Source organism: Megalobrama amblycephala, linkage group LG19 (genome assembly GCF_018812025.1).
Source record: "Megalobrama amblycephala isolate DHTTF-2021 linkage group LG19, ASM1881202v1, whole genome shotgun sequence".
Taxonomy (NCBI): Eukaryota; Metazoa; Chordata; class Actinopteri; order Cypriniformes; family Xenocyprididae; genus Megalobrama; species Megalobrama amblycephala.
The window spans coordinates 3,644,094-3,666,909 of record NC_063062.1 but is presented as its reverse complement, the minus strand read 5'-3'; the positions used below and the strand labels follow the sequence as shown (position 1 = coordinate 3,666,909).

The 22,816-nt window shown below is 37.8% G+C and overlaps 1 protein-coding gene across 4 annotated transcripts in view; it reads right to left on the bottom strand.

Moving 5' to 3' along the window:
* Nucleotides 1-5,498: 5,498 nt before the first annotated feature.
* The window catches only part of b3gat1a (beta-1,3-glucuronyltransferase 1 (glucuronosyltransferase P) a), a 25,162-nt gene continuing 7,844 nt past the window's right edge, over nt 5,499-22,816 (bottom strand). For 2 of the 4 annotated variants that reach the window (XM_048167936.1, XM_048167937.1), the window contains exons 3-7: nt 17,857-17,928; nt 17,257-17,765; nt 11,496-11,792; nt 6,427-6,530; nt 5,499-6,257 (exon numbers count right to left, since the gene is read on the bottom strand). In XM_048167936.1, the coding sequence (XP_048023893.1) occupies nt 6,444-6,530; nt 11,496-11,792; nt 17,257-17,765; nt 17,857-17,928 (965 nt within the window). In that variant the 3' untranslated portion in view covers nt 5,499-6,257; nt 6,427-6,443. The remainder of the gene's footprint in view (nt 6,258-6,426; nt 6,531-11,495; nt 11,793-17,256; nt 17,766-17,856; nt 17,929-22,816) is intronic. The other 2 variants (XM_048167938.1, XM_048167939.1) reach the window with 2 other exon arrangements.

The following is a 22,816-nucleotide window of genomic DNA, read 5'->3' as shown; positions in this document are numbered from 1 at the left end:
TCATTAGTCTGCGAGTGTATTGTCTGGCCGCTCTGAAGGCCTCCGTGAGCTCAAGAGGCTTTTGAAACGCAGTAGGGATGTGGTACTTTGTTAGCCGTAGATAAGAGCGCAGAGCTGTGTGTTATTATGTGTGTGTGTGCTCAGTGAAGTCTTTGATTCGCACAAACTTCAGAAATTACAAAGAAATGAGGAGTTGCTTTTCCTGAAACGTCCTAGAGCAATAATACATCACGTCCCACAAGGAGGAGGTTGTTTGAAACATTTTTGTTGCATTAAACATTCACCCTAAGCCTCACAACTGATTAATGAGCTAATTATGGGTTGTTATAGTGACAAGAATGCTTTCAAATCTTATTATGACACTCAAACGAAGCAACGTTGAAATGGCATTGATAAAATACTAGTGGAACATTCCTTAAATAATGGTCTAAGGTCAGACATATGAAGCCTTTGTGCTTGACCGTGTTTTTTTTTTTTAACACTGCTCATGTATAGCTACAAGTAATGCAGCAAAACTCGCCATCTACCCGTAAAAGTGTTTTCCAGATGAAACATGAAAAAGCTGGACAGCTTGCTTGCTTACTTTCTTTCCTTTTTTACTTTTTGTGCTCAGGGTTAAGAAGTAAATATTTTTTTCATGCCAGTATGTTTGTTATAGCTTCTGCAGAGGGCTGCAATGAACTGCTGCTGCTTTTAAAACTTTATCTTATGAGACTTGAAGCCAGTCTAAAGCCCAAAGTAATGCCTAAATTTGGCATGAAACGGAATTTGCAATAGTCTTTTCCTCCCTATTGTGATGTATATCCGAGTGAAACGACTTCTTAAACAAGGAAAAATTTAGGGCGGGACTTGATTTTGTCCATTGGGAATTGATTGGATCGTGATTTGCTATTGCTGTGATCTCATGTGAGTGACAGGTTGCCCCGCCGTCGTGCCAGTAAACACGTCATTGGAGAAGAGATGGGGGGTTTTTGATTAAAAATTACGAGGGCACATGAATAAAAATCAAAAAACAAATCAAACGCATAGCCTTTCAAAGTATACTTCATTTGATAGCGTGTGCAAAAACAGGCGCTTGACACATGCTAGAAAGACCCATCCTTGTACCGTGTCTGCGCTATTTCTCTCCGAAAGTTATGCGCGATTAAAAAATGTTTTTGTACTCATTTAAAAGTTGCGCGTATCTGTTTCTGTATCACACGGATGCCTATTTTTGTTGCCGTCTTCAGTAGTTTGTTGTTCTTGTTCTGTCTCCTGTTTTTTTCAGTGTGAGAAATGAGCCAATGTTGACACCTTGTGGACAAATTAATTAGTGCAAAAAAAAAAGGAAGTGTATTTGCAAACTGACTGTACATTGTACGTGTGGTTAGAAAAATCCTGTGCATGTACAGTACGTGCATACTGTAAGCATATAGGTGATTCAGTGTCGCCACCTTATGGACACTAACTAGTGCAAAAAAAGCTCATACACGAGCCGTTCAAGTGTTTACATAGTCAAGTGGTGCTCACTGCAGAGCTAGATGACGTCCCGCTCTAGATGTCATTGGTGGAGGGATATGGTTATGAGTAGGTTTAGGGTGTGGTCGGACCTTCTAGCTCCACCCATTATGCACAGAGAGAGGGAGCTGGACGTCATGCTCCACCCACTCGCTATGCAGTGAGCAGGTTCTCTACGTTTTACGCGGGGTTGGGGTACATTGTACACATGCCCTAGTGTAAGCATAAAAAACTAAACATACTTTAGGCTTAAAGGGGGAGTCACACTAGACTTTTCATTCCATTGACTTCCATTTATATGCATGCAATATGCGTTGCATTTCGCTTTGTTCCAAAGTTTGAGTTTGGTGAACTCTGACCTGCGAATTCGTATCAAGTGTGAACAATAGAAGATTGCATCTCTTAGCTGAAACGAAAGCAAACTTTAAATCTGCAGGATTACAGCGTTACAGTAATGTGGAGTAGGTTGCCTTTTTGATGTATTTTATGTTGAAGCAATAAAAAAAGACGCCGCAGAGTGATGTCATATTGCGACAATTGCAGTGTCTGTAGAAATTTCGCTCATCAAAGTCTAGTCTAGCGTGACCGCGGCAAGTCGTCTTTTCGCTGTCGCACTTTGCCCCCTAGTGGCAGTTGAAATTAACTGTGAATTTGTTTGTGAAGCTACTGTGTTTCTGCTTGTGTCTTAGGCACGGCCCGAGCATTCGCCCTACGTTTACCATGCTGTGGTTAATAAATACCTGAAATCATGCAGGAAAAATGACTAATTTTGGAGAATAAACAACATAAATTATGTTTATTTATTCATAACTTCCGTTCTACCGAAGCAGTTGGTGTTTAGGATAAAGTTAGATGAATTATTGATTTTCCCTTCACACGCTTAGTAAATCGAATACGGTCAAACTGTCTCATGCTGTTGTTTTGTTGTACAAATTGAGAAACTGTCATAAGAAATCACGTCTCCATCAACTATCAGGTAAAATAACACGCCACTATTTTTGAAAATAGGCTCATTTTCCAACTCCCCTAGAGTTCAGTTTTACCGTTTTCAAATCCGGCCGATCTCCAGGTCTGGCGGTACCACTTTTAGCATAGCTTAGCACAGATCATTGAATCTGATTAGACCTGATTAACATCTCGCTCAAAAATGACCAAAGAGTTTCAATATTTTTCCTATTTAAAACTTGACTCTTTTGTAGTTACATCGTGTACTAAGACCAACGGAAAATGAAAAGTTGCGATTTTCTAGGCCGATATGGCTAGGAACTATACTCTCATTCAGGCTTAAAGGGTTAGTTCACCCAAAAATGAAAGTAATGTCATTTATTACTCACCCTCATGTCGTTCCACACCCGTAAGACCATCGTTCATCTTCAGAACACAAATTAAGATATTGCTGATGAAATCCAATGGCTCAGTGAGGCCTGTATTGAGAGCAAAGCCATTCAAACTCTCCATTCAAACTCTCAAGGTCCATAAAGCTACTAAAAACATATTTGAAACAGTTCATGTGAGTTCAGTGGTTCTACCTTAATATTATAAAGTAACGAGAATGCTTTTTGTGCGCCAAAAAAACACAAAATAACGACTTTTCAACAATATAGTGATGGGCCGATTTCAAAATACTGCTTCATGAAGCTTCGGAGCTTTGTGAATCGGAGCGCCAAAGTTACGTGATTTCAGCAGTTTAGCCGTTTGATAGAGATGGTCCTCACTGCAGAACACAAGATCCAAGGGGCGGGGTCTAGATCCAACTCCTCCCACTTTCCACAGACCTAAACCTACCCATCTCCACCCCCTGGTTCTAGATCCAACTCCTCCCCCTTTCCATATATCTTAACCTACCCGACTCCGCCCCTTGGATCTCGAGTGTTCTGCAGTGAGGGGCTACTGGTTTGACAGGAGATCCGAATCACTGATTCAAAACAAAAGATTCATAAAGCTCAGAAGCTTCATGAAACAGTGTTTTGAAATCGGCCCATATAGATATCGTTGAAAAGTCGTTATTTTGGGTTTTTTTGGCGCACAAAAAGTATTCTTGACACTTTATAATATTAAGATAAAACCACTGAACTCACATGAACTGATTTAAATATGTTTTTAGTACCTTTTTGGACCTTAAGAGTTTCAATAGCTTTGCTCTCAATAGAGGCCTCACTTTGGTGCAGATCCTGAACCGTATCTATTTGAATCGGAATACACTGAAGATGAGCTTGCTGGGGACTATTTTCAGGCGCTGCGTAATATCATTGCACCCATGATACGGCAGCAAAGTTCCTTGATTATTACGCCGGAATGAGAGTATAGTTCCTAGCCATATCGGCCTAGAAAAGAGTTTGAATGGAGAGTTTGAATGGCTTTGCTCTCAATAGAGGCCTCACTGAGCCATTGGATTTCATCAACAATATCTTAATTTGTGTTCTGAAGATGAACGAAGGTCTTCTGGGTGTGGAACGACATGAGGGTGAGTAATAAATGACATTACTTTCATTTTTGGGTGAACTAACCCTTTAAGCCTGAATGAGAGTATAGTTCCCAGCCATATCGCCCTAGAAAATCGCAACTTTTCATTTTCCGTTGGTCTTAGTACACGATGTAACTACAGAAGAGTCAAGTTTTAAATAGGAAAAATATTGAAACTCTTTGGTCATTTTTGAGCGAGATGCTAACGGTCTAATCAGATTCAATGATCTATGCTAAGCTATGCTAAAAGTGCTACCGCCAGACCTGGAGATCGGCTGGATTTGAAAACGTAAACTTAACTCTAGGGGATATGGAAAATGAGCCTATTTTCAAAAATTGTGGCGTGTTCCTTTAAAGGACAATTTCAATGATTTTTAACCAGCTCTGTGTTGTTACAACGTTGTAAGTATATGGAACAATGTTTACTCTTTCTCCATGTTACCTGCACCCAGATATCCCTGTTTATTTGTTGCTAAAAGCCTGCAAAACACATCTGACTGTTAAAAGTCCATATACTACCAACGTTGTAACAATTCAAAGCTGGTTAAAAATCAGCAAAATAGTCATTTAATAGTTATACTACACACAAATTATATTAATTTAAAATATGTATATAATTGCTTACTATATAGTGCATAATAAAACAAATGGGACATGAATGTCTTTCACTTAATAATAATAAATGAATAATTGAACATTATTACATTGTTCTTTTGATAACTGCAATATTGAACATTTAACACATAATTACATTAAAGATTGTTGTGAATACATGTAGGGTTAATGCAAGTGCATAGTGTATAAGCTAATCTGTGTGCTAAACTAGTATGTAAGTTAACTAAAACAGACATTTATGGTCATTATAACATAGTTCAAATGACATATAATGTGATTTTGTAGTCAGGCACTAAAGAGAATACCTATTAGAAGTTATGTGAGTCAGTGGTATCTCTTGGGGTCCTGATGGAGACCAGATTTCCCTTGACACCGGAATCCGCAGAGGATCGGACCATTGGAAATAAACGACTTAGGGTCTATAATCTGTCGTAAGCAGTAAAAAGGCGGCTTAAAGAGACACAAATTTAGTCTAATGCTAATCTGGCCAGATTTATCATAATATATTAAGATTTTTTGCACAATGTGCAGTGATGTGCCTTGAGTATTCACATGCTCGGTTTTTGATATAAGAAAATAGCTATGCAGAGATTTTGTTCGCTCTAGATTCCCAGGTGTCTCAGCATTAGCTTCATTAGTACAGCAACATATCTTCAAGACAGATCCCCTCTGCAAAGCCCAAAGCTTCAGTTTGACATATAAATTCGTCTGAATATTTACTGAGGCGAGCTCTGTGCGGCTCTCGGAGGCTAGCCCAATTAATACTGAAGACTAACATTGTGAAACCCTATACCCATCTGCTCCGTCTCCTTTGGCATGACCTCTCTGAACATGAGTGAAGGATTATGGATGTCGTAATAGTAAACTAAAACTATGGATTCTTACTTTAAACTCAAGTACAAATACAGTAGTTACATCGCTTGTTCTGTTGAATGCTAGATCACTTTATTTTAAAGTCTCTGATTGTTCATCTTTAAGTTATATTTACAACGCATGTCCTAACAGGAACAATGGACACACAGGAACAAATTCAAGTGCTATTCATATCATTTAGGTCTTAGTGACGAGGACCGTGTTACAACGTTGTAATTGCTAAATCCAGTATAGCAGCTAGCCCTGCTATATGATAGAACTGGTTTAATACCGCAGAGTAACGCTGAACTTGAATTGAGGCAAAATATCAGTAGTGCTGTGCTAGCAAGACAGTGATGTAAACAACAAAACAAATGTAATAATAATACATATTATGTAAAAAAAGAAGACATTCCCTTCTTTATGTTTAAGTATCAGTCTGTTAGACACGAAGGAACATCGACGTTCTTAAACGGATGACCGTTCGCTCTCGGTCAGCCTTTCAGACTGTTGTAACCATTTTTTGTCTCTTCGTAATGCAGAGTTCATAAAATCCTGGAAGTGAGCAGTTAGAACAGTTGTTCCCTCATCAATATACATCACAATTTTCTTTCAGTCTCTGCGTGGCTAGTGCCCACTGGTTTTGTTCGCGCAAAATACTGACGATATTGCCTTTAAAAAAAGACTTATCTGTGCTTTAGAATAATAGGTCCATGTTGTTGAGCTCATTTAGGTGTGGTTTACAGGAAAATACATCCAAACTGTTCAAAAATGTTGGTAGTTGGTAATAACTCCCTGCCTTTCCCTTTTGGGTCCTGCTGGAAGCATCCCTGCAACACAAAGTAAGAGGAGTGTTCAGTGGTACATCTGTACAGAGCCACGCTTCTGTCACTTAGCAGGGCCAGATGCATTTTAAACACATGGTCTAGTGTCCTTCGATGACCCCATATTCGCTCAGTGACACTGTGATTAAGACTGAACAGATTGCTTTTTCATTACCGATGTTGAAGCAGATGTCAGATCTCCACGTTTGAGTCTGTGAAGCCTTTCTTGCCTTCATTCACCAGGACAGGTTTTTCCGTCCGTGTGTGCCACACAAGAATCTGTAATAATAATAATAATAAAGAAAAAACACATTATGGTTTATGGAGTGGAGAGTGGATAATTTGTTGTCATGATGAACTGCTTCACAATGCCGGGTCAAAGATATCATGGCCTTTTTTTATATTTTTGTATTCAAAAATACATTGAAATTGTAAACAATTTATTATCTCAGGTAATTTATTATTTAGAAAAAAAGAGCCACAGTGGGTTCCCTGATTGCAGCCACTTCCATTTTTATTACAGTTATGTTGCGCCAGTTTCCCAGGAAGTGACGATTTTGTTCTCTTGAACACATGGGAGGAAACGCTGCTTTACTCACAAATGTTTTATGCAATTTTCCAATTTTGCACACAAGTTAAATTCACAGCTTTGGATAGAAACATTATGATTATTCAATGTTTTTAATGTCTGAAATCAAATACATTTTTCAATAAAAAGAGGGGTTAAAGAAAAAATGATTGGGTTGGAATAACTGTCTTTGTCATTGACCCAACTGTTAGATTTGATCTCTTAGTTAAAAATGAAAATTATCCCATGATTTACTCACCCTCAAGCTCATCTTCTTTCAGATGAAGACAATTGGAGATATATTTAAAAATATCCAGGCTCTTCCAAGCTTATAGCTATAATGGTAGTGAATGGGGGGTGGAATTTGCATCCAAAAATGCATCCATCCATCATAAATATAATCCATACGGCTCCAGGGGGTTAATAAAGGCCTTCTGAAGTGAAGCAATATCCACATTTAAAACTTTATTAATTGATTTGTGGCAGAAGAGTAACCTCTGACCCGACACGTGATGTAATGACGAATGTGGCAGTGCAGAGGATAGAGCAAAATCATTATAAAACTTGGAAGAGCCAGGATATTTTTAAATATATCTCCGATTGTGTTCGTCTGAAAGAAGATAGTCATATACACCTAGGATGGCTTGAGTGTGAGTAAATCATGGTTTCATTTTTGGGTGAACTATCCCTTTAAGTCTTGTTTTCAGAATAGTTTTTGCTCCATCTGTCTTTCTATTTTTCTTTGAGCTAACTTTCTGTCCTAGAATGTGCACTCCTACACAGTAATGCTCACAAACACTCACAGATATGAAGTTCCTCCCCAGCAACACTATACCATCCACAGCGTATATCCAAATTTAGCATGGAACATCTCGATGAAAACATTTCTCTGGCTACAGATCTGAAGTGCTGAGGATTTTTAAAAAAAACTTTCATGTCAAATTCTTACATTTTATCAGTAAATTTACATAGATGCAAAATAAAATCTTCACATTTTGGTGAAAATCCACCTTTTTTCTCCACTAGATCTGCCCGCATGCCTTAACGGAAGAATCTCGTAAAGTAGCGTTATGATAACCTTAATTTAATTGGCATCGATATGTAAAACTTTGGACTGTTAATTAGCCTGACATGGCTGACTTGTTTTGAAGTTCTTAGCATAATTTCCACCAAATTGAACATAGTTTTTATTCCAAATACAACTTGTATAATGCTACTACCATTCTGTCAATGAATACAACTTTAGTTGAGCTCTACTGTTTCTAATATTAAAATGTACAATCTTAAAGACTAGGATGAATTCTTTATGCACATTAACAATTTGGGACAATCATAATGAATTATAATCCAGGATTCTGAAATGTTTTCTTATTTTAAAGACTTGGCGTTTTGCATCCAGTGTGCGCAATTCTGCAAAACACCTTAGGTATGTATCAGCATCAACAAAATCCATCTTTCCACTGTAGAGGAAACATTTGCATTTTAAGTGGCATTTACTATTTAGAATGTTTAAAGATGCACAAAGGTAGCATGAATGCATTTACGCTGCTAACTTACAGCTGCATAAAGAAATATCAAATGTTGGGAAAAATGTAATGATACTTTTAATTAAACCACTACATGAACTAAACAACCAGTAGGTGGCAGCAAGTGACTGTCTTAATGAATGAGTCATTAATTCAGCCAATTTGTTCAAATGGCTGATTCATTCAGGAATGAAGCAAGAGACTGGGAAAATTCCAAATGGCATTTTTGCACCCTTGTAGGGCACTTTGGGAAGGGGATGCCATGTGTAGGGGAAAGCAAAATTAAATATCTGAATGCCTTCAAGGGCCCTTCCACAAGTCTGTTAGCTAAGGGTACATGTGATAAGAAAGTAATTTTACCGTTTATGGTCATGCGACCCTGGGTGGTGATTCCTTGCAATTCATTTTAAAGGTAGATGGCGGGAGAGTTTGACTTAATGTATAAACAGCAATAATAACAAAGTCCTGTTGTAAGAATATCTAATGGGGTGATGGATGACGCACTGTTTTCATAGTAATATTCCAGGTAAAGATAATGAGGAAATTACGTTGTATATTATTGTTCCTTCAACAAGTGTCTTCCAAACGGAGTGAGTTAGGGCATAGGGATGCTCACTTCCAGATTTAATTCACCCACTGTCTTCATGAATGGGTCATTGAATCATTGACTCACCTGATTCATTAAAAACACTGAATCATTCATTGTGTTACTCAGAGATGGCAACTGCTCTGCTGTAGCTTTGTTTACAACTATTTTCGTTGGCAAAATGGAGAAATTCAATATTGTGCCTAAAATATAAGTCACTGAATATTAAATCGACCACAGCATTAGTTCAGTCAGGCCAGACATAGTGCTGCGACCAGCTGATGCGGTCAGCTGTCAAATCGCTTCATTCACTACCGTTCTCCTATTAGACACGGCACATATATACCATTACTGGCATTACTGCTCGGTAAGTATGCTCAAACTGCTCGCAACCCTCCCTCCCCATTATAAGCATGAGCATATTACTGTGCACCTTCTGGTTGTCGTCTTCTTTTGTTTCAGATTACTAAGGCTTTCGAGGCCTGGCTGGCATGGACCTCACTGCTGAGAGACACTCATCCTCATAACCAAGCTACAGTTTAGACGTCCCACTGCCACATCTACACGATTACCACTGTTTGCTTTTAAAGACATTACTAAGTGTCTTAATTGTCCTCCTATTTCCAAGCTGATGGTTCCAGGGAGTTAATGTTAAAGCTCTTGTATGTTTAATTAATTTTAGAGCAAGTACCCCCATAAGGAACCATACCACCAAAGATAAATTGTGTTTAAATAAACTCAAGTAACTTGCCAAAGTGGTCCTGTCTGAAGTATTTGTTAATTGAACCATTGTATAAAATCAATGTGACATTTGCAATTGTGATGGGAAGCACTACTCTTGGTCATGTGATGTTGCTTAACTATATCATGTTATAAAAATGTATAGTAATATGTTTCAATAAGCTTCTGTGAGTTTCTTTGTGTGTGCTGTTGCACCTATTTGTTTTGATTTCTCCATGACAGTCTCTCTTATACACAGGCTTCGCGAGATTCAACTCAATCCTCACAATCAGTCGCCGTTTACACTGAATATAATTAAATCAGAATCATTCATTAAATCAGGTTGAAGTTTCTGTGCTTAGTTACTTATTTTGTGTTATTGACGTTTTAAACTGGCTACTTGTATGGTCAGGCAAGTTAAATTCATTTTCATTTGCCCCTTCAAAAAATAAAGTTGCTCCAGACAAGCATTAATGTCAAACACTGAATGTGCATTGTATTTTACTCTACCTATTTATGCCATCAAGATGAAGCAATCGGAACAAAAAATAATCCTCTGCCTCATTAAACTTCAGGGAAATTGTTGTTAATGTCCAAAGGAAGAAACACTGTCTGACTCATCTTTTCTTTTCCATCTCCCTTGTTGATGTCTTTCAGAAACCAGCGTCATCCTGCTCATTGCCCCTCATAAATAATTTATAATTATGTGGAGATGGGTCTGTGGGGCCCCACTTCCACTTAGCCTGCCTGTTCTTTTCTGTGGGGTAAATGGACAGCAAGTCCAGGAACTGGTTCTGGTTTGTCTGCCTCTAAATGGTTAAATCCTAGTCTTCAGTATGACATCCCTGAGCTCAGTAACATCAATTAATGCATCAATTAGTCAGTCACTGCACAAATCACCAATTAAAACACTAATTAGCAAGGGGTTTTTTCAATAGGTACACACTCTCATGCACATTCACACTTTTGTGTCACACATTTACATTTATAAGACTTTTTTTTCCAAAGTGACAAATCATGAATACTACAACAGAAGTGATTCACCCTGTTGAGTCAGTAACATGAGAAGCACCGCAACAAATTGTTCCAGAATTGCTGAGAAAATACAAGCTAGTACAGGGAGAGTGAGACACTGTGATACAACAGTGAGAGAATTTTTTTAACAGTTGTCCTTGGGTGTTTTTTGGAAGAGAGAGACTTGGCTCCATGTATAAAATGAGTAGTTCAACTAAACATAAAAGCTCATTATTTAATCAGCTCTATAATGTTCCAAATGAAACCACTGGGTCTCATTCACTAATAATTGTGTGGATTATTTAGTACTTGTAAGCATGGGAGAATTTGTCTTGAAAAATGTCAGCAAAACTAGTTGAAATACCTTTTATACAGACCCAGATTACAGACCTCTCATTAGCCAGCTGTACATACGTTATTGTTATACAAAGAAACCTTGCAGCTCAAGCTGTAACGCAGCATACTCTTTCACTGTATATGATGAAATATATTTAAGATGAAATATCAATGTTTGAAATATCCAATTTTATTCATAAGGCCAACCAGAGTATGTGATTTTTGCATGAATGGGATTTCATTTGTTCCAACATTTTTTTAATAAAATCAGAATAAATTTTAGTATGAAAGTTATTGGTGAAACATGATTTGTTTGTGAAAAGTTTAGTATGCAGATTTCATGCACACATTTGTGCATACGCTCGTAGTGCATGTGACTCATCGCGTGAAAAAACAATAACTTTCCGTTTGTGTTTTACTGGAAAAACTGCAAATAGGTTTGGAACAGCGACATGAGAATGAGTAAATAATGGCATTGTAAAATGTCTCCTCACCTTAGTGCAGTTGGCCGCTTTGGGTTCCAGGTCATTGAGAGTGACCAGCTCTCTGAGCAGGCTGCTCTCCTGGTAGCCTCCCTTCACCCCTCGTAACTTGAAGTAGGCCTGAGGCTTAAACAGAATGAGCCGCAGGTTGATGGCAAACCCTGCCATGTCGATGGCAAAGGGCCGGTGAGGGTCGAATACTGTTTTCCAGCCATATACTTTTCCTGCTGCATTAACCTTTGGAGACTCGTACCGTAAACCTCCAACAAACGCTACAGGCCACACCGACACTTTACGAGTTGATCGCATCTGCAGAAAAGAGAGAGATTATTTATTTTTCTTTTTTAGTTTCTATTATTTAGGCTACAAAAACCTTTATATATTATATATATATATATATATATATATATATATATATATATATATATATATATATATATATATATATATATATACAGTCAAACCAAAAATTATTCAGGTATTTTAGATATATTTTTACTTGTGGTTGCAGGACACTATACATCATTTATGTAAGTGAGGATAGCAAAATAAAGTAAACTGTGACATATTATACCTAAATTCTTCATACAGTGGACTACCAGTAAAATTTGGAACCAAAAACTATTCTGACACTTTGACCTGACCATATATATATATATATATATATATATTATGATGGGGTCAGGGATTCTCATTGGCTACATACGCTACTGTTCAAATGTTTGGATTCAGTAAAATTTTAACATTTTTATTCAGCTTGGATGCATATATTTGATCAAAAGTGACAGTAAAGTTATTTATAATGTTACAAAAGAATTCCATTTTTTAAAAAAATGCTGTTCTTTCTTTTCTTCAAAGAATGAAAATTGAAAATGCAGCTTTAGCCATCACTTGAAAATACATTTGAAACTATATTAAAATAGAAAATAGTTATATTAAATGATTAAAAAAAATGCAAAAATTTGGTGAGCATAAGAATTCATAAAAAATTCTGTTTTGGACGGAAATAAAAATAAAATGGCCTTGTACCCTGGGGGACTTTCAGCCCTGTTGTACAAACATGCAACAAAGCTTTCATCATGTCCATGGCAGTTCACCTGCTGTTTATAGTGTGATTTCTCTAAGTGGCAGCACAGGCTCAGGCCTGATTAGACACACCAGGACTGCAGATCATGTTTTGGACAGTGCGGAAATTCACATACAAACAAACAGATCTTAGGATTCATCCTAAGCAGGTCACGGGAGGTAAACAGAGATTGGTGAATGACAGAGAATAAGTAAGAAAGAGAAAGAGGGACAGATCCTCCTTTAATCTTCCCGCTTCAAACGCTCCCTACACTTCTACATCCAAATGCTTTGTGTGCCGCCCAGCGCAAGTGGTCCACATCATAAAAGGAAACTGCCTAATGAATAGTGAAGGCTAGAGCGGGCCAGTGAAGCAGTTGTCTTAATACCCATAATGCATCTTCCACTGTATCCAAGGGGAGCTTTTACAAAGACCTATATATGGACTATAGATTGAAAGGAACAATGTGCATCTTTCTAATTTACGAAAACCACTCGCTCACTACTGTATGTGTCTGAAAAAATAAAAAAATAAATTAAGACTCAGCTAAATGTAAAGGATGGTTTTGCTGACTGAACTGTTATAGGCTGTCCACATTGATCCAAATCCAGCTCATGTAATTAACTGTGACCCTTCCCCACCATATAAGGCATTAAGTGAACAGTCCTGGCCAAAATGTCACCCTCAATCTGATTACTTCCTGAGCTACTAATATTATATTGTGCCACTGCCATTTTTCATTAAAGAAAGAGAGTGACGTTTTTTGTACCTGTTGGCGGAAACAAAAACAACTGGAATCGGAAACTGTTGAAAAGGATGCATGCTCGTTGCAGATTCGGGCATTAATCTTTTCTAAACTAGCTGTCATTGGGGAGGGCTGAGGCTGCCCTAGTTTCACATAATGAACGGCTGTTTTCTGCTTTTTGCCTCATTTAAAGCGTTTCACGCTGAATTCTGAACTGAGGAAATGAAGAGAACCAATAGATGGTGATGTGAAGTGGACTTATACCATGAGACAAGGGCGTAGATTACTTTTTATAAAACGCAAATTCGTCCCCCACACTTTTTGCATGACCTGTCGTTTTATTTGTCGATTTGTAAAGCTCTGAAGCAGTGTTTTGAAATCGGCCCATCAATATATCGTTGAAAAGTCGTTATTTTGTTTTTCTGGCGCACAAAAAGTATTCTCGACGCTTTATAATATTAACATAGAACCACTGAACTTGCATGAACTGTTTTAAATGTTTTTAGTACATTAATGGATCTTAAGAGAGGAAATGTCATTGTTGGCTATGCAGGCCTCACTGAGCCATCGGATTTCATCAAAAATATCTTAAACTGTGTTCCGAAGATGAATGAAGGTCTTACGGGTGTGGAACGGCATGAGGGTGAGTAATTAATGACATTAATTTCATTTTTGGGTGAACTAACCCTTTAATGTTTTTGAAAGAAGTCTTTTATGCTCACCAAGGCTGCATTTATTTAATCAAAAAATACAGTAAAAACAGTAATATTGTGAAATATTATTAAAATTAAAATAGTTGTTTTCTATGTGAATATACTTTAAAATGTAATTTATTCCTGTGATGCAAAGCTGAATTTTCAGCATCATTACTCCAGTCTTCAGTGTCACATGATCCTTCAGAAATCATTCTAATATGCTGCTTTGCTTGTGGAAACCATGATACATTTTTTTTCTGGATTATTTGATGAATAGTTGTTTAATGTTTCCAACACTTAGGAGAGTAATCAGCCAGTCACAAAGATGTAGAGGCACTGTCTCCTATATACGTTTTGTGTAGTTACCCCACACTATGCTTTTTATACTATATGTTTCGTTTTATTTTTGTACAGTAGATTTTCTTCTCATCCACCTTTTTTGGAGAAGGCCTGACCTAGACGTACATACAGATGACTCATTATTCAGAATAGGACATGTTGAAATGATTCTGTCGAGTCAAAGTAGTCACAGAGGAGAGGGGAAAATGGCTTGTGTCCCTTGAGCTCAGAGCACTTACAGCAGAGTCAATAGTGGAAAAGAAACCCAGGAGATTGGGGGTAAAAATACACAGCATCTGTAAATAAACCCTTTCGTTCAGAGTGCTTGCCTAAGCATTTTTAATAAGAGCTTAATAATTAATACACACTGGCAGGCATGGTTGTTTTAAACAAGGCCAAATGCATATTTCATGAACTGTTACTATATCTTCATTTTAAAAGGTAAAAAGTATTACTGGCTCTTCTGTGTGATGTTTTCTCATTTTAGGTCATTGATTTTAGGCCACACACAACTGTCTATGGCTCATTTAAGTTAGATAGGAACAACCCAGAGTGGGGTTGAAACTAGTTTATCTTCAGAATATTGCTATTTAAATACATTATATTTAAATTACAAACTCTGATACATTTTCTAAGATTTAATATTTAGAGCAAGGATTTTCAACAGAGTCCACAGACCATAGGGGATCTGTGGCGGTACTGCATGGAGTCCGCCAATTATTGTTTGATCTCAAACTAATTTGTTTAAAAATTAAAATGTGCATTAAACAAAGATAGAATATTAATTTAACTTGAATGAAAGCTGGATGTAATCAGCTAGATTTTCATAGTCTCTCGCACATTAAAATTTATAATAAAATTAGAATGTAATTAAGTTTGTTGCTCTATAGATCAACACTGATTCATGTTCATAACAAATCATGTTATATATTAATATGATACTATATGCATATTATTAAAGGCCAGACCTGATATAAAAGGCAACTAAGTTGCAAAATCTGCATTCTATTGCAAAGTACCATGCTATTGAAAGTATGTTAAGTGTGTATTAATCTTTTAAAATGTACAACCCACATATATCAACAGAAATGGCAGCTTTTGTTCAACCCTAATTATAGTCTTGTGTCTTTTGTTGCCAGTGTTTCAGAAGTATGTGCCTGATCATTTTTTACCACCCACTATCAATGATTTTTCTTTTCAGAGCAGCATCTCAAAAGTCAAAAGATGTTTTCATGTGGTGAATGCCATTCAGAAGCATAAGGAAGTCCTGACCGGTATTTTCCTTCCTGTAGCATTACAAGACCCAAATAATATTTACCCAAATGTGAAAATTCTGTCATCATTAACATGACTTTATTCATGTTTCCAAACCTTTCCAAACATGTTTTTGGATAGTGACTTTCTTTCTTCTGTGGAACATAAAAGAAGCCCCCGGAGCTGAAATTCAGATATGGGAATAGGCGTTTTGTTTCCGTCACACGTTGTAAGCGGTAGACCAATCACAACAGATTGGGCCATCTTACCAATCAGAGCAGCCCAGGTGAATATAATGTACTTAAAGTGCTCTATTTTCACACACTATTTTTGTACTTAATATACTAAAAATTCTTCTTTAGTACTTAAGATAATCTTAAGAACATCTAAGTGTACTCAACTGTGCTATTTTGAGACACCATGAAATACTAAAATGTGCTTTTAATATACTGTCTCTGTATTTAAAAAATATATTTAGCTACCACTTGTAGTACACTGTGGGTTCAAATGTACTATAAGTGATATCTAAATACATTTTTTAAATACAGAGATAGTATATTAAAAGCACATTTTAGTTCATATTTTATGGTGTCTCAAAATAGCACAGTTGAGCACACTTAGATGTTCTTAAGATGATCTTAAGAAGTACTAAAGAATTTTTAGTATATTAAGCACAAAATTAGTGCGCGAAAATAGAGCACTTTAAGTATATTATAGAAATGTACTTTTTTTTTCACCTGGGAGAGTAAGCTCGCAGAAAGGAGGATTTTGGGCCCCATCCACAGGGAGACGCATTTAGGTGTATACGCAAAAATAGGATAGGCGTTTCATCCAGATGAATCCAGAGTGAATTTCAGAACGTGAATCCGATATTTTTTGAAACCGGGTCCCAGAGTGGATAAATCTGAAAACACCGACCTTGCGTTTTCGTGTGTACAGCCTATCCGTATATTTTGTGAAACGATGTCGTCACCCCACGTGTCGACCCTAGTCAGACACCTAGTCAGCTACTGAGCCAAAATAAAGCGTTATTTCTAAGATTTACTAAAGCTTGTATACAGCGCGCAAGGTTTATGCGCATGCTCCAAGTCTTATTCTCTGTTTTAAGTGTATCTCTGTGGCAGAATTACAGTGCCACATACTGGTCTGGCATGTATACTACATTGTTTTGAGTCAGTTTCAGCGGTTTTGTGTGTACACTGATATTTCTTGAGACAAGGAAAAAAAAAAGATCGGATAGGGAAAGATCTGGCTTTGTGTGTACGAGACTGTATCTTCGAACGAACTGTTTTCAGACTCTTTGAGAGGTGATGTGCAATCAATGTATATTATGAGAAAATTAAAGTGTTTTTTGACCTTGTATGCATGTAAACCTCCCGTAGGAGAACTTCAGAACAAAATGAGGACCCTTTAAAATAGCATAATAGGAATATGATGATGAATATTTCACTTTCTTTGAGGATAATTTGCAGTAGGAGAGTGATGGGAATATAATATGCCAAGTCAAATGATTATGCACTTGAAGCACTCAAACAAAGCTATTATTTAATCAATGTAGTAAGTCTACTTACTCCACTGATGCAGTCACTTACCAAAACCCATTAATTGATGTTACAATACACAATTTATGTATCCTTTCAGATGGGGAAAACTGCAACACCCATCTTAACTCACCTCCTCAAACAGCTCTAAACTGTACGTATTATCGTCATCTGCAAAGTAGACGATTCCCGCCTGGCTGCTGTTGGAGTTGAAAGTCTCCCGTAGCCATCTCAGAGCCAGGTTCCTCTGCATGGTGCCACGTGGAATCCTGGGATCTCTCGTGTCCCCTCGCAGCTTGTAGTTCCGTGGGGTCTCCACATTGAGGTGTGTGTAGTTCAGCCCTGTTTCCCTCAGAAGCCTCGTGACCAGAGGGGTTCTCCTCTGAGAGTCCTCCACCAGGATCCAGTGCAGGTTGGGCACATGGAGGAAGGTGTTGGCCAATCGTGTTAGCTCTGCCTTCTGCACCGGGCGGCTGTATGTCGGGGTAATGACGTGAATGGTGGGCAATACATCGGACCAGGGCGGAGGTCTTGTGTACACATATTCTGTACGGACCACCTCCACTATGTCCTTGTCTTGTGAGCAGTATTCCTTTGAGTCCGTGGCTGGGCCGGTCTCATGCCTAGTCTCCGTCCCGTCATCTGCCAGACAGAGAAAGAGAATTAAGACATTAGCACACTCCAGGGCTGCTCTCTTTATGTCTGATGCATGCCTCAAACCTTAGAGAAGTACCTGCTAGCCGTTGTCGGTGGATGGTTAGTCGCTCTGGTATGATTAAGATCTCTTTTACTAGATGGCGACAGACTGGAGAGGGTGAGAGCAGGAACCATAATACAGGAGATCATAATACCGTTACTCTATAGTGGTAGATGGCACTGATTCAAACCCATAAAGCACAGGTTCTGCATGATCTGCTCTTGAATTCTTAAAGGATCAGTTCACTTCAGAATTCAAATTTCCTGATAATTTACTCACCCCCATGTCATCCAAGATGTTTATGTCTTTCTTTCTTCAGTCGAAAAGAAATCAAGGTTTTTATGGATTTTTCTCCATATAGTGGACTTCAGTGGCTACCAACAGGTCAAAGGCCAAATTGCAGTTTCAGTGCAGAGCTCTACACGATCCCAGACGAGGAATAAGGGTCTTATCTAGTAAAATGATTTGTAATTTTCTAAAAAAACATAAAAATTATATACTTTAACCACAAATGCTCGTCTTGCACTAGCTCTGCGATGCGCCACGCATTACATATTCACGTTGCAAAGGTCAGCCGTGACGTAGACGGAAGTACAGACTGTGGAAGAAATTTTGAGTTTCTTTAAAATTTCCATTTGATTTTACTTATATGCTTATGGTTAAATGATTTTGTTTTTCTCAGAAGTGCTTAAGTATGCACTCTTTGGGTGACAGGTGGAAAAACACTGAATTGGTAAACATGTTCCTAATATGGTTCCTAATAATGACCAACACCTATGAAGAGACGGCGCCAACTCCTGCGAGGACTTCAGAAGACGCAATCATCTGGATCAACATGCACATTGCCCAATTTCTATATCCTAATTATTGTTAATGTAATTCATTTTTCCAGGAGCTCATTGATTCTACCTTCAGTTAAACTGCTAACAGTGATTGTAAATTAATTGCCTAAATTATTACATTATTTGCTAACTGCATTCTTAAATTGTGATGTTGACATGCATTCTCTGTAAAGCTGCTTTGAAATGATATGTAACGTGAAAAGCGCTATACAAACAAATGTGAATTGAATTGAATTGAATGGTAAAAGGACGGAGGCTTCAGCCTTGAAGGTTAGAGATATAAAAGTGAGGGGAAGCTTTCATTCTTTGTCTTACACTCTGCAGCTACTTGTGTTTCTGTATGACTCTCTGACCTTTCTTGCAAGAAATAAAACCTTTGCTTGAAAGACAATTGGACGTGTTTGTCTCTTATGCAGCAAGAGTTGTTTTTATTTTATCACAACAATTTGGTGTCAGAAGAGTGGGATTCCTTGCATGTGCCTTTTGGACTCGAGAGCGGGAGGTGGCTGATCACCCTGAAAACAAGTTTCAGCCCTACCCCGATTGAGGGATGAGGGGCCGACCGCCAGGGTCCAGAGGGAAACACCACTGGAATCAGTAAACGAACCCAGGTGGTATCAAGACTCTCAGGTAAGAGATAAATCAAAATTTTATGGGGAATTAAAATTTTGTGATTAAAGGCAGGGTAGGTAAGAAATTTTGTTCCAAATTTGTTTAAACTTTCTATATATATACATGCATAATTAAAATGTAAGAACTCTGATAAAAAGAGTATAAAAATCGAGTGACTCTAGACCGTTTAATCTGTATTAAACACAGCTCATTATTTCCATCCGGGACGAAACACAGGATTGGCTTAGGCGGCTGTCACTCTCTCGCAACCATGGCAACCACCCTTTTGCCACACATGACCTGCCCACTTGCGCGTGCACGTTTGATTTGGGGAATTCAAGAGGCATGGATCCTAGGAATACCAAAACAATGGCAGAGAAACAGCAAGCAAAATTCACAGTACCGGCCTATGCAGTGAAGGCAAACCAGGCAAAAAAAGGAAGACAATAACAGTACAAGAAAAGGCAATGAACAAAAAGTCTTTGGATAAACAAAGAAATAAAACGCGAGTTAATATCGGCGTGGCTCTCCAGCGATGGCGAGAACTGAGGGAACTCAAGGGGCTGAAAAGTGACTCCTTGATGGCTTTATTTCTGCTGGACAGGTAAATCTTTCTTTTTGTATTTTGATCATACATATTTTTTTGTTTATTTTTTCATGAAGCATGTGTCATTAGCACACGTAGCTGCGTAATATAGCTAACATAACATTACTTAGCGAGCCGTAGTAGAGACGATAAATAATCTATAGGCCTAGCTCAAGATGATAGCTATAGTGTTGAATTGTGCATAATTTTGCTTTAGATAACTAAATACATGTTTAACAGATAGTAGGCCTAACGTTACTCCGCATCTAGGAACTTTTCTTAGAACTATATTTACCCTCTGTCTAACTCTTTTACCATGTTCACCTGTAAGTTTACCTGCACGTTTTTTTTCGCCTTTGTTTTGTTTTTATATTCTCTACCTATGTTTACTGATGTCTTTATCTTGTATCTGTGTGTGTCGTACACACTTTGTTGTATGTGTGTGTTATTATTTTGTGTCTGCAATGCAGTTGTGAGTTGATATTTAAGTGTATGTTACTCTGTTTATCTGTAGAACAACGTATATGTTATGAATCTTACACGAAATTCATCTTCATCACAGTGTAAATGATGGTAATGGAAAAACGTGTATCATGCAACCTGTTTTTAGCTTTGCCTTATAGATAACTAACTCGTTAGCGAATTAAATTATGTTTATCTTCATAATTATAAAGTTATTTTTATTACATGTGATTCTGACATGATGTCACTACATGCACTGTGCTCCTTCCTCTCCGCTCGTCTCAGGTAAATAATGCGTCTTCCAGCTCAGTGGTCGGAGTCGCACGTTCATGCGTTTTGGGGGCGTGGCTTTGGAAGGAGCCCAGAAGGGAGGGGGTGGAGTGAATGGAAATAATGAGCTGTCTTTAAAACAGTCGTGAGAGGTCTACAGACACTCGATTTTTATACTTTCTTTTTCAGAGTACTTACATTTTAAATATGTATTGATATATAAATAAAGTTTAAACAAATTTTGAAAAAAAAGTTTTTTATACATTTTTTACCTACCCTGCCTTTAAGTGTGATTAAGAGTGAAATTTGGTAAAAATTGGAAAATGGGACAGCCCATAAAGATGAGTCCGGCTGACTCGGTGGTCGTGATTAAGACATTTCTGGACAGATTGAGATCACGCGGGCGTATACAACGCAGTTAAGATATTTCTGGGTAGAAATTGAAACTGTGGGTGGGTAAACACAGATTGATCAATATTATCTGGGGAGAAATTGCAATCACGTAAGGGTACGGTCAAGAACTTTTCAAGTAGAAAGTGAGATGGTGCAATTAAGTGCACAATCAAGAACTTTCCGGGTAAAAAAGTGAGGCGGTTAGTGCCGTCAAGAACTTCCGAGTAGAAAGTGAGAGGTGCAGTTAAGGTGCACTGTCAAGAACTTTCTGAGTGTAAAAGTGAGACTGTATAGTAGAGCCAGTGCTCAACCTTGCCTAGCCAGACTTAGGGGGAAAGTCAGATCTGTTGGAGACATCCAACAGATTATTTAGGCATGCACCGAACGGGGAAATCCACAAGAGTCAGGGACAGCCAATATGGGGAAGTCCCAGAGCAAGCTTGCAAAATATTATACACCGGTGTTTTGTGAAATGAGATGATTGTATGGCCAAAAATGAATGCAAGATGTAGGAAAATTAGTCAAATATTATGATTTTCTGAGAGAAGGAACATTGAGTGTCATAAGACTTAGGGTCGTAAGGGAATGAGTTGAAGAAGAGAACTGTGATGTGGGGATGTTGTGTGAAAGTGGTGTGCGTGTGAAATGTAAGCAGACAGAAGGGAAAGAAGGTCGATGCAGAAAGAATTGGCATGTAGGGAAGGAGGAGTGAATGTAACTTACAAAAAGTTTTGTTTTTCATCCATTAAATGGATGCATGACATTAGATGTCTAGAGAACTACAATTTATATAATAATGGTTGAAGGAGAAAGCAGCTATAAGCCTGTCGGTGCAACCTAGTTGTTGATATGGGTAAACCTACCATTGTGGTTCTGCAAAACAGTAAAGACCATACTGATAATATGTTTTGCATCTGCAGACTAACTATTTGATAGAGGAATAAGGGATAAGTAGCTATAATTAAGAGAAATATAGCAGCAAAAATAAATGTTATGAAAATAAAAATTCTGAAAGAATGTTTCACTTTATGGAAAAATATTTGAACAGTCTCAAGTATGTTTTTTTATGTGATGAGCGCATCGCTATCTTAGTGTAATGATTTAGGACCTTTAATTTCTAAATGTTTGGTTTTTGATGGTCAAAATGAAGGGGGTTTAAATGGCAAAAATGAGACTGCCAGTTGTAACAGAGACTCGATCTGACTGGACATTTGTAATTTCTAAATTCTCTGATGTGTGAGCAAAGTCTTAAGCTGGGCCAGAGTCAAAAGACAGTAGATAAAGTCTGATGTTAAAAGTTATAAAAAGGCAGTGTACTAGTCCTGAATTCCTCAAGAGTCTCTCTCATTCAAAGTCAGCTAAAAGTTGCTATCTGAGCCTGTGTCATAAGTGATAACAAGCTATTTATAGTGAAGCACAGTGTCTCAGTTGAAAATCATGGACACAGAGATGTTAAAAGAAATTATTGCCATGAAGAGGGACATTTGTCAAAGGAAAACTCAATGAGTATAAGAGGTCTGTAAAATAGTAATACAGACCTTGAATGATAGAAGTGACTATTTTGATGAATTTCTTCTATGACCAGTAACTTTTTGTCTGATCTTTGTCACCACCATGTGCAGGGCTGATGGCTCCAGTTACAGATGTAGCAGAACATTACACTGAATGGACAGTTGTGATAACTAAATTCACTGAGTATAGTCTCAGCACTATGTTGCTGCTCAGAGAATGTCTAATGATTTTAGTGATTAAATACTGCTGTCATTAACCTGTCTCCATGTTTTAACACTATTAGGCAGTCCAATGGCTCTGGTGGCTCTTGAATGCAACT